At 36.0% G+C, this 13242-nt stretch overlaps 1 protein-coding gene across 13 annotated transcripts in view; it reads left to right on the forward strand.

The window, feature by feature from the left end:
- Positions 1 to 13242, forward strand: part of Mycbp2 (MYC binding protein 2) — a 251013-nt gene that overhangs the window by 28838 nt on the left and 208933 nt on the right. For all 13 annotated transcript variants that reach the window (XM_059273237.1, XM_059273240.1, XM_059273238.1 and 10 more), the window contains exon 3: positions 9241 to 9456. In XM_059273237.1, the coding sequence (XP_059129220.1) occupies positions 9241 to 9456 (216 nt within the window). The remainder of the gene's footprint in view (positions 1 to 9240; positions 9457 to 13242) is intronic.

Consider the following 13242-nt stretch of genomic DNA (forward strand, 5'->3'; position numbering starts at 1 on the left):
GCAAATAATTATGTTCTATGTGCTAAAGTAATTTTGTCTAAGCCTCTTTTTAAAAGTAAATTTTGAATTTATTCTTTGAAAATTTTATGTCTGTTACTCCCAGGACCCACTTGCTTGAGAGGCAGAGGCAGGTGGATTTCTATGATTTTAATAAGAGTGCCTGGGTTTGGGTGCCAGTACTCATGTGGTAGCTAACAACCATCCATAACTCCAGTTCCAAGAGGTCTGATGCCCTCTTCTGATCTCACCAGGCACCAGGCAGTCACGTGGTATAGGTACATACATGCAGCAAAACACTCATACACATAAATTAACAAAACAAAAACCACACAAGTTATTTTACAGTTCTGTAATTCAAAACAGATCTCACTGGATTAAAATCAAGATGTTAGTGAAGCTGGCTTCCTTCTAGAGGCTCTAGAAGGGCACAAAATGACTATCTTTTTCAATTTCTATAGACTGCTTCATTCCTTATCCCATGGCCTCTGGGATGTATCAAAGCCAGTGGTAGTTGTGTTCTTCTGGCTGTATCCTTATGGCGCACTTCTGTTGAATCTCCTTATGGGTTTTATTACTATCGTTCTGTAGTATAACTTGAAATTAGGGATGGTGATACCTCCAGTAGTTCTTTTATTGTTAAGGATTGTTCTAACTATCCTGGGTTTTTGTTTTTCCATATGAAGTTAGAAATTGTCATGTTAAACTCTGTAAAGAATTATGTTGGAATCTTGATAGGGGATTGTATTGAATCATACATGGTCATTTTTACTATGTTAATCCTGCAGATACATGAACATGGAAGATCTTTCTGTCTTCTGATATCTTTTTTTAATTTCTTTTTTCAAAGACTTGAAGATTTTTATCATACAAGTCTTTAACTTGCTTGGTTAGAATTACCCCAAGATATTTTATATTATTTGAGGCTATTGTGAAAGGTATTGTTTACCTGATTTCTTTCTCAGTCCATACATCATTTGTATATAGGGGGCGGCTACTGAATTTTTTTTTTTAATCTTGTATCCAGCTACTTTGCTGAAAGTGTTTATCAGCTATAGAAGTTCATTGGTGAAATCTTTTAGGGTTACTTATGTATTATATCATTTGCAAATAGCAATGCTTTGACTTCTTTTCCAATTATGTTGATCTGCTACAGCTGTCTTTTTTCTCTAGCTAAGATTTCAAGTACTATATTGAATATATATGGAGAGAGTTGACAACCTTGTTCCTGATTTTAGTGGAATTTCTTTGAGTTTCTCTCTTTTTAATTTGATGTTGGCTATGGGCTTGCTGTAAATTGCCTTTATTATATTGAATATGTCACTTGTATCCCTAATCTCTCTGGACCCTTTATCATGAAAGGGTTTTGGATTTTGTCAGAGACCTTTTCTGAGTCTAATGAGATGATCATGTGTTTGTTTTCTTTTAGCTTGTTTATATGGTGGATTATATTTACTGATTTTTGTATATTGAACTATCCTTGATTCTCTGGGATAAAGCCTACTTGATCATAGTGAATGATCTTTGTGATGTGTTCTTGGATTTGTTTTGCAAGTATTTTATTGAGTATTTTTGTGTCAATGTTCAAAAGAAAAATCAGTCCTTAATTCTCTTTCTTTGTTGGGTCCTTATGTGGTTTGGGTATCAGGGTAACTGTGGCCTCATAAAATAAAGTTGGCAATGTTCCTTCTGTTTCTATTTTGTGGGATGATTGGGGGAGTATTGGCATTAACTCATCTTTGAAAGTCTGGTAGAATTCTTCACTAAAACTATCTAGCCCTGGGTGGCTTTTGGGGGAGTGGGGGGAGACTTTTAATGACTTCTTCTATTTCATTAGGGATTATAGGTCTGTTTAAATTGTTTTTTTGGCCTTGATTTAACTTTGGTAAGTGGTACCTCTTCAGAAAATTATCTATTTCTTTTAGATTTTCCAATTTAGTAGAGTATATGTTTTTAAAGTATGTCATTATGATTTGGTGGATTTCCTCAATGTCTGTTGTTATGTCCCCCTTTTGATTTCTGCTTTTGTTAATTTGGACACTCTCTTTCTTTTAGTTTGGATAAGCATTTGTCTCCCTACTTGTTTTTTTTTGAAAGAGCCAACTCTGTTTCATTGATTCTTTGTATTCTGTTGTTTCTATTTTATTGATTTCAGCCCTCAATTTGATTATTTCTTGCTCTCCACCCTTTTGGGTATGCCTACTTTTTTGTTCTAGAACATTCAGCTGTGCTATTAAGTTGCTAGCATGGGATCTCACCAAATTTTTAGGTAGGCACTTATTGCTATAAACTTTCCTGTTAGCAACGCTTTCATTGTTCCCCGTTAAGTTTGGGTATGCTGCGTATTCATTTTCATTGACTTCTAGGAAGGTTTTCATTACTTTATTTCTGTCTTGACCCATTTTTCATTCAGTGGAGAGTTGTTCAGTTTCCATGAATTTGTAAGCTTTCTTTTGTTTCTGTTGTTGATATTTAACTTTGATCTTTGGTGGTCTGATATGATACAGGGTGTTACTACAATTTTCTTGTATCTGATGAGACTTGCTTTGTGTCCAAGTATGTGGTCAGTTTTGGAGGAAGTTCCATGAGATGCAGAAAACCTTTTGTGTTTGGGTGAAATGTTCTGGAAACATCTGTTAGGTTCATTTTTTTTTGTAATGTCTTTTAGCTCCAGCATTTCTCTGTTTAGTTTTTTGCCTGGATGACCTGTCCATTGGTGAGAGTGAGGTATTAAAGTCTCCCATTATCAGTTTGTGAGTGTCAATATGTGATTCAAACTGTAGTAGTGTTTCTTTTACAAACTTGGATGCCCTTGTGCTTGAGTTGCAGATGTTAAGAATTGAAATGCTGTCTTGGTGGGTTTTTTGTTGTTGTTGTTGATGAGTATGTAGTGTCTTTCCCTATCTCTTCTGATTAGTTTTGGTTTGAAGTCTATCTTGTAAAATATTAAAATTGCTGCACCAGCTTTCTTCTTATGTCCATTTGCTTGGAATGTCTTTAACCAACCTTTTACCTTGAGGTACTATCTATACTTGATGTTGAGGTATGTTCTTGTATGCATCAGAAAGATAGGTCCTGTTTTCCCATCCATTCTGTTATTAGGTGTCTTTTTATTGAGGAATTGAGATCACTGATATTGAGAGATATCAATGACCAATGATTGTTGATTCATGTTATTTTGTTATTGGTGGTAGTGGTGGTAGAGGTGTGTGTGAGAGAGAGAGAGAGAGTGTGTGTGTGTGTGTGTGTGTGTGTGTGTGTGTGCGCGCGTGTGCACGTGTGTGTTTTCATGGATGTAGTTAGCCTCTTTAGTTTGAAGTTTTCTTTCTAGCACTGTTTATAGGGCTGGATTTGTAGACAGATAATACTTAAATTTGACTTTGTCATCAAATATCTTACTTTTTTCATCTATAGCAACTGAAAGTTTTACTGGGTATAGTAGTCTGTGCTGGCATCTATGGTCTCTTAAGAGTCTGCAGCACATCTGTGTAGGCCCTTCTGGCTTTTAAAGTCTCCATTGATAAATCAGGTATAATTTCTATAGGTTTACCTTTATATATTAGTTGGTCTTTTTCCCTTACAGCTTTTAATATTCTTTATTAGTTCTGTATGTTTAGTGTTTTGATTATTATGTGGCAATGGGACTTTCTTTCATGGTCCTACTTGGTGTTGTGTAAGCTTCTTATATCTTTATAGACATCTCCTTCTTTAGGTTAGGAAATTTTTCTTCTATGATATTGTTGAAAACATTTTCTTGGCCTTTGAGCCGGGATTCTTCTCCTTCCTCTATTCCTGTTATTCTTAGGTTTATTCTTTTCGTAGTGTCCCAGATTTCCTGGGTGCTTTTGTCAGGAATTTTTTAGATTTGATACTTTCTTTGACCAATATATTCATTTCTTCTATTGTATCTTCAGTGCCTGAGATTCTGTCTTCCATCTCTTGTATTCTGTTGGTGAAGCTTGCCTTTGTAGTTCCTGTTTGAATTCTTGAATTTTTCATTTCCAGAATTCCCTCAGTGTTTTCTTTATTGCTTCTATTTCCATTTTTAGGTCTTGAATAGTTTTATTTATCTCTTTCAACTGTATTTTCTTAGCTTTCTTTGAGGGATTTATTCATTTCATCTTTGCTTTTGTTTTCCTGGATTTGTTAATTTCCTGTCTAAGGACCTTTATCATCGTCATATAGTTGGTTTGAAGGTCTTTTTCTTGTGTGCCCTATGTTGGAATATTCAGGGCCTGCTGTGGTGGGATAGCTGGGCTCTGATGGAGACATACTGCCCTGTCCGTTATTGTGTTTTATGCTGGCATCTAAGCATTTGGTTTTGGGATGATTATAGGTCTGGGTGATGATTTCTGGGTTTGTCATTGTTGAGTGTATGTTTTGTTCCTTAGTTTCTTCTCTGGATTTTCTGAGAGTGTGTTGACTGTGTTGCTGGCCTGCTCTGCTGGTGTGTTCACAGGGAATGCTTGCTAGTGTTGAAGGCTGAGATACTGGGATGAGTTGAGGGAAGGGAGATTTGGGAGAGAAGGTCTTTGGGATCCCTTGGGGAAGAACTCAAAGAGGAAAGGATCTCAGCAATGAGTTTCCTGCTGTACAGCCGGTGATGAGACTGGGGTATTGGATCTGAGGGAACAGAGAGAAAAGAGAAGGTCTGTTGGCAGCCTTGTTTGCTGGCAGCTGTGACCTGTTGGTTAGCAGCCCGTGCCTGCTGCAGTTGGGGGCTGGGATAAAGTGACCAAGTTGGGGTAGTGAGGTTAGAGGGTGATAGACTGGGATCCCCAGGAGATGTGGGCAAGGGGCAAGGAAAGCTGCACCTTGTATTCTGTTGTAGTGCTGGGGACAAGACTGGGGCTGGATTTAGAGGAGAGGAGGGAGTGCTGTCTTCAGTTTGCTTATCTGTTTCCTTACAGAGCGGAAGATGAGACTGTACTTGCTTTTTTTTTTTTTTTTTAAATGAAGCTTTAGAAGAACAAATGTTTTATTAATCTAATTGATTAGTATTTCCTTATATTATTCATATATGTTGTGCCCTAAGAAGTGTTGGTCTACACTAAAGTTGCAGAAATTATATTTTTTTAGATTTTGTCCAAAGATTTAGAATTTTGTCTGATACTCTTAGGTGGTAGTGTTCATTTTTTTTTTTACTCTTTGACTCTGTTTTTTTGGGGGCCCTCCACCTAGCTCCCTAATTAATCACACATGGAGGCTTATTCTTAATTATAAATGCCTGGCATTGTCTGGCTTGTTTCTTGCCAGCTTTTCTTAACTTTAAAGTATCCCATCTACCTTTTGCCTCTGAGCTTTTTCCTTTTCTTCTTTATATCTTACTTTCACTCTTACTCTGTGGCTGGCTGTGTGACTGGGTGGCTGGCCCCTAGCATCCTCCTCTCCTTCTTCTCTTGCTCCTTTTTCTTTTTTTTTTTCTCCCAGATTTCTCTTTCTGTATATTCTCTCAGCCTGCCATCCCTGCTTATTCTTTGTTCTGCCTAGCTTTTGGCTGTTCCGCTCTATTAGACCACCAGGTGTTTTAGACAGGCAAAGTAACACAGCTTCACAGAGTTAAACAAATGCAACATAAAAGAATGCAACACATCTTTGCATCATTAAACAAATGTTCCATAGGATAAACACATGTAACACATCTTAAAATAATATTGTTTCAAGTTAATTTTAAAACGTTAATCTTCAATTTTTTCTCATTATTATCTGATTGATCTGTCTCCATTTGTTAAAATGGTTTTACTTATTTATTTTTCCACTGAAGTATCTTATAAAAGAGCCAGTTAACTATATTTATTTTGGGTATAATTTTATTTAGTTGATCTGTGTGTCTTTCTGTTAATACCATACTCTAGCGTTATTTTCTGAGTCTTAGAATCAGGCAGTATGTTTTCTAAGATTTTGTCTTTTTTCTCAAATTTCTGTAGCTGTTGCTGTAGTTCAGATATTAAATAACCCCACCTCAAAGATCCACATTTTAGAGAGTTGATCCCCAGGGTGATACTCTTCAGTGGTAGAACTTTTGAGAAGTGCATACTATTGAGAGGTCCTTAAACCCCTAGAGATGTGCCCCTTCAAGTGGATTGTGGGGCCCTCACTCCATTATCTTTTTGGCTTCCCAGTAATGGATGATGCTGCCATGTGCTGCCATGTGCTGCCATGGTACACAGCCTTGCCAATGGCCCCAAAGCACGGGGAGCAAATGATCATAGAATGAACAGAACTTCAAAACAGCGAATCAAAGTCAACCTTTTCCATTCCTAGGTTGATTAGAGTGGTAGAAATATGCTAAAACAGCTGTCTTCTGTCCTTTATATTTCATGTAAGTATTATGGTGATCCTTGTTGATTCTTTTGTTAGAACCCTTAATCATTTTATTGATGTTACATTTAGCCTGGCTTGATGAGATTTGTCATTTTAATGGTGTATAATTCTTCAATCCTTGAACATGATATAAATGTTGATCCATTTATTTAAATCTTTTGTTTGGTTGGTTTTTGTTTTTGTTTTTGTTTTGTTTTATTTCTCTGTGAAGTCCTGTCTGTCCTAAAACTTGCTCGGAGGACCACACTGGCTTCGAACTCAGAGATCAGCCTGAGTGCTGGGATTAAAGGTGTGCACCACTGCTGCCTGGCTTTAAGTCTTATTTAATTTCACTCAATAACATTTTTCGGTTTTTAGTACATAAAGGTCATATACATTTTATTACATCTATTTGTAATTATTTTGTTTTTGATGCTGTTTTAGATGCTATGATTTTAAAAATTAATTTGTGTTGAGATCATTGTAGTGTGAAAACATTTCTTAAATTTCTTATTTCACAGAGATCTTTTAAGCGCTTCACTCATTTTTCCCTATTTTTAACATTCTATATAACTAGTTTGTAAACAGTAATTTCATATTAGTGCACTCTACCATCTTATTCTGATGTCACCAGTTGTGAGTGTGTGTGTGTGTGTGTGTGTGTGTGTGTGTGTGTGTGTGTGTGTCTGTGTACATGTTCATAGGACTATTAGATGTCATCCTCTAGCTAGTTGTCTCCATCTTATTCTGATGTCACCAGTTGTGTGTGTGTGTGTGTGTGTGTGTGTCTGTGTACATGTTCATAGGACTATTAGATATCATCCTCTAGCTAGTTGTCTCCATCTTATTCTGTTTGAAAGCATCTTTCACTGAACCTGAAGTCTCCTGATTCAGCCAGACTGGCTGGCCAGCAAGCTCCAGTGATACTACCGTCACCACCTCCCTGGGACTGTGATTAAGGTCACCATACTCATCAGCTCTTTTTTGTGGGTTCCTGTGGGTAGAACTGAGTTTCTCATGCTGACATGTAAGGCTCTGTTTACTAAGTCATCTCCCTGGATTTATATATGCTTATTAGTGTGCATCTAGTTCTGTGTGATTTGGTTACTTCTGTGATTGTTATCATAGAATATAGAACGGTTCCATCTTAGGAGTCCCTTTTACTATCCCTTATTCCATACATGTCCTCATCATCTTGGCTTCACATAGCTACAGATCTGTTCTTCATCACAAAAGTCTTGCTATTTCAAGTATATTACTTAAATATGCTAGTATGTAAACTTACAGGATTGGCTTTTAAAAAAACTTGATGTAATTTCTTTGAGTTCATCTAACTTGTCACACATATTAATAGTTCATTTCTTTTCTATTGCTGATTAGTCATATCCCAGTATGGCTGTACTACAGTTTAGCGATGTACACAGTAAAAAGATATCTGGGTTATTTTTAGTTTGGTGCTAATTTTGAATAAGTCTATGAAAATTTACTTGCTGGTTTTTGTGTGAGCATAGGTTTTTGTTGTTTTGCTGACAAATGAAATTACTGGATTATGTTGTAGGTACATGTTTAGTTTTGTAAGAAATGTATTTTTCCCAGAGTGGCCATATCATTATTATTTACGTAATGGCATTGTAATTACCGGTATCTTTCCCCATTTTCCAGGGTTGTCACTATTGATAATTTTAGAGATTCTGGTAGCTATGTACTATATCTCATTTTCATTTACATCTTGTCTAAGGCCTAATGATGTTGATGCTGTGCTTATTTATAAACCCTCTCTGTGTCTTCAGTGTTGTATCTGTTCATCTCTGTTCACTATTTACTAATTGAACTCTCTTTTGTTTGTTTTACTGTTGAGTTTTGAGACTATTGTATATGTTCTGATACTTACTAGTCTTTCGTGAATACGTATTTTGCAGATGTTTTTCCCTGTCAGAGACTTCCAATTCTATTCTTTTTAAAGTGGCGTTAATTTTTTTTTAGATTTATTTATTTTAGTATTATTTTAGTGTTTGTCTGCAGGTATGTATGTGGGTGCTGGGAATCAAATCCACAAGAGTAACAAGTGCTTTTAACCACCGAGCCAACGCACTCTTCAGCCCCCAAACAGTATTTTTGTTCATTCTTCACATATGGATGATGCTTATTTTATACTTTGTGTACTGTTATTTTGCTACACTTGTGTATTATTTCTAGTAGATTTTTAAAAAATTGTCTACATGGCTCAGGAAATAAATACATTGCTAGAAGATGCTTTTCTCTTAGCCATTTTTATCAGGTTGTTGCATTAGGAAACTAATAACACTGAGTTGAATGCCTGAGGGTGTTGGCCTTGTTTACAATCTTGGGAGCAAGTCAGTCTGTTGCCATATCTGATAAGAATATGCCATAGTTACCCTTTGTCTGGTTGAGAAAATATCTTTTCGTTACTGATTTGCTGTGACTTTTTCTTTTTTAATTGTATATTGGTAGTGGGCTTTTGTCAAATGCTTTTACCTTTTTCGTTTATAGCAACTTACGTTTACTACTTTATTACATTTGTTCTTTGGGGGAGTTATACTGATTGCTTTTCTGGTGTTGTATCAACATTGTTTCTGGATTAAATACCAGTCATGTATTACTTTTAATATATTGTTAATATATTTATGCTTACTATTTTTAATATTTTGAAAACCATGTTCCCAAGTTACATGCTGATTTAACTTTAACATATTTCTTATTTAAAGAGATATTGTCTCTTGCCCTTTCCCAATTCTTTATAGAAGAAGAATTTTCACACTAAGTATTTTGGTACTTTAAATACAATTTTATTTATCTAAGATAATTTGTTTTTTTACTTATGTGAGATATGCAAGTCAGTTTAATCTGTCTATACTTTTTTTTTTACAATGAAATAACTGAAAAGAGTGTGAAACAGAAATGTTCTCTTTTATGTTTCAGTCTGAAAACTTGGAGAATACAGTAATTATACCAGATATCAAACTTCATAGCAATCCCTCTGCCTTCAATATTTACTGTAATGTAAGGCATTGCGTTTTGGAATGGCAGAAAAAGGAAACATCATTGGCAGCTGCATCTAAGAACTCTGTACAGAGTGGAGAATCAGACAGTGATGAGGAAGAAGAATCCAAAGAACCCCCTATTAAGCTGCCAAAGGTAAGCCACTGAATTCTATTTAGAACCATTACCTACAAGTGTTCTGGTTACTATACATACACATGTATTCCTGAGATACCTTGCTTTTTCTCAAATTGTGCACTAAAAATAACATGGCTTAAGGATAAAAATAGGTTTGAGGTAGACCAGGAAAACTCTATGGGACTTTTAAACTAGCTCACAAAATCAGTAATTGGCAACACAGTGGGATGTACATGGGAAGCACTCAGGGAGGTCAGTGGGTTGTAGATTGTTAAGAGTGGTTAGTATATGAAAGCAATAGCATGGATATGCTTGTGTAGAAGCATGGAACAGTGGCAGGTGGAGGAGAGCTCTGAGCTGGTAACCTCCCATTTAGATGACATAACAGGAAGTACAATCTGTTAGAAGCCAAGAGCTATAGGTGTACCCCATTGAGAGCAAGCCCTGGTAACAGGCATATACTTACGTTTTTCTTGAAATAGAACTGGAAAGGTTCCTTAGCCGCAGCTAAGTTGAAAGCTTTTTTTTTTTCTTGTCTGTTTAATCTTATAACTGTACTCTTGCTATTCTGCTCACTTGGCCTAGGAGAAAAATCAGATGAGAAACAATTCAGTCCATACTGTTCTGATGTCACTTCCTGTTACCAGAAGCATATAGACTTTCATATTATAGCTGAATAAACTATTCTTAAAGGACTTTGTTCTAAGTATTCGCTTACTTTATGACTAATTTTATTACGCATCTTATATGTGTGTGTATGTATGTATATTCAGTATAGGAGATATAGTCTGTCTTTTCTTCCATCTTTCTCTTCTTCTCTTTCTGTTTTTTTCTTCTTTTTATAGCAATGAGGATCAAATCCAGATTCTTGTAATTCAACACCATTGCTGTTCATGACTTACATCATCAGTCTTAGAGTTATTACAGTATTCCTAACAAAAAGGAGAAAAATACAAACATTTTAAAATGATGCCTCTATGTGTGATTCATGTGTATTATTTTCTTATAAATTAAAATGATTCTTTTATCAAAAATGATTCATACACTATTAATTGGTGCTTTAAAACTGTCTTGAAAACTTAATTTCATCCCCACACCTATTCATAGAGTATCTTTTAAATAGTTTTACATGGAATACCTTACTTGAATTCTCAGGACAGATGGAGCTCATGCTCCCAGGCTTGCATGGTTTATGGTGGCTCTCCCTGCGTATGCATTGTCCTTGACTGTGCTGGTGGGTCCATCACGAATCAGCAGATGACTTGCTTTCTGTTCCATAAGAGTGAAGGCTTTGAGACCTTCATTGCTTTCTGACAGCCTTCTTAGAGTGTCTGTGTGTCTTTCCTTTCTTTTTTCCTTTTGCCTGGAGTGTTTAACTGTAGCTTCTCTCCCAGCATCTTCTTATAACCTAAAATGAACATGCACATCTTTTCCCTCCTGAAGGTGTAGATCATGGTCTCTTAATTGTGATTTTTTTTTGCTTAATTATGGAAGATTCAAAAAAGTAGGATAACCCCTAGAGAATTTGTGTTGTATACTTTTTGTAATAATAATACGCTGTTGGGGGAAGGTTATACTACATTGTGGTAATCATGGTGATTAAATTCAGTATTGGAAGGGAAATCAGAAGTTCAGAGAAATCTTTTATACGAAAATTCAGATGTTGAATAATATATCAAAATCTAGATTAGAAAATACCACATAATTAGGCAAAAATGATTATTAAACTGTTTCAAAAACAGTAGAATAAGTGAGTAGTGGAGAAAGAATCAGGCATTTTAAACATTTTTCTAGCATAATTTGCAGGATCTAAAAGAAATCTTTAAAAAAAAAAACCACCCTAAAATAATGAATACCGTATTTTCCACCATATACTTGCTTTCTCAAAACGGGGAATAATGGTTAAAAACCAGAGTTATGAAGCCACATTGATTAAGCTGAAACACCATTAAAATTGCTAGCTATTTAATACTAGGTAAATGGGTGCCTCCTCTTTATCATCTATAAATTGATAGTATTATGTACTTCGTAGGGTTGCAGTCAGGATTAAATGTGAGTTAATGATGTTGTGTCCTTAAGAGAATAGTACACAGCACATATCAAGTCCTCAGTAAATGAGAACTGTAGTTACAAATGTCAGGTTAGGGTCAAACAATAGAGTGTATACAAGGTGTATTTGATTTTTAGGTACTTCCCAATGTATTCTATAACTTAGTAATAAATACTTCATATTGCGAGGAAATGAAGCTTCTAGAAACTCGATGTGATCCTATAATGAAAGAGATATGAAGACAGAGGAAGAAGGAGTAAGGTGCCCATTTGTGGTAATCACAGTGTTTCATGGGTGATGTCATGAGCATTTCAGGTGACAAGCTTCAGCAGCCCTTAGCATCACCTCAGAACGGACACAGAGCAAGGGCTGAGGCCTGTGTGAAGTGAGCTGAGGAGAATTTGAAGGCAGGTTTTCTTTCTCCCCTTTCATGTAAATGTTGTGTTCTCCTCCTGTTAGGAGGCTTGAGGCTTTCCCTTTTCTTCTCATCTGAGATTTCTTTCTTCTTATTACTTTTTCTTTCATCTGGTTATGGCAGGTTTTGTATTATTAAGCAGTCTTAAAATCAATTGTAGTGCTTCCACATTTTAAAAACTCAGACTGAAATGGGATGCATATTTGTGTCATTAGAAAGCAAAGTATACTGCCTCCCTTTTCAGATGGCTTCTATAAAGCAAATAGTAGTATTTACAAGTGACAAAACATTAAACTAAAAGGGAAGAAGAGGGGGGAGAGGAGGCATCAGAGGGAGAAAAAGAAGAATTTGCTTTTCAGAGCATGAATGGCTATACTCCTATTCTCTGTCACGTAATGAGCCAGTGCAGGCTGTGAACAGTCTTCTTCCCTTCTGTTCACACCCAGAGGGAAAGGTTCTTTCAACTTTTCAAGGCTAATTTGTTTTTTCAGTGTTCTTGATTTAACACTCCTCATTTCCCATTAATTGTTTTTGCCTTTTGTCTATACAGAGTTACTTCTCAAATCTACATTTCTAGTTGGTATCTCTTCTTAGATTTTTAGCCATGCACCGGATGTCCCCTATCTACTTTAAAATCAGGATGGAGAGAGAGACTGAGCACTAAATTTTATCATCATTCTAGCCAGATAGTAATCTCCCTCCAGTCTTCCTTTTCCCCATAAATGGATGATGTTGCCACCCAGAAACTTTGAGAATATGCTCATTCTTCCATTTATTCTAGCCTTTGGTAGTCAGCTAATCACTAAATGTTACAGTTTGAATATGCAATATCACCCGAGCTTTGTAGTACTATTTGGGAAGGTTCTGCATATTGTAGGAGGTAGAGTTCACCTGAAAGAAGGAGATCACTGGAGGTTGCTCCCTCTTCACCATGTGAACACATCTGTCCTCTACATGCCAGATTCTATTCAAGTACATGGAGCCAACCAATCATGGACTGAACCTTCTGAAGCCACTTAACAAAATAAATTCCTTCAAGTTGTTTCCTATATTTTTTTCACAGCTATGCAAAAGTTGCCAATATACCAATCCTTATCAATTCTGCTTCTTTAATAATTCTTGTAGTAAAGGTATTGTCACTAAGTATTTCCAACCTTCATCAACACTGCTTAAAAGTACAATAACTGCCTACCTGGATACTCTGTCTTCCTTTACTCCCCCCCCCCCCCTTCAGTTAATTTGGCTGAGTAACATCTAAGAAACTTATGGTCTAATCATAGTCGTTTTACTTCAAATCTTCAGTATTTTTTACATAGAAGATAACAACTGAATCAGTTAG

This window comes from Peromyscus eremicus, chromosome 9 (assembly GCF_949786415.1).
Source record: "Peromyscus eremicus chromosome 9, PerEre_H2_v1, whole genome shotgun sequence".
Lineage (NCBI taxonomy): Eukaryota > Metazoa > Chordata > Mammalia > Rodentia > Cricetidae > Peromyscus > Peromyscus eremicus.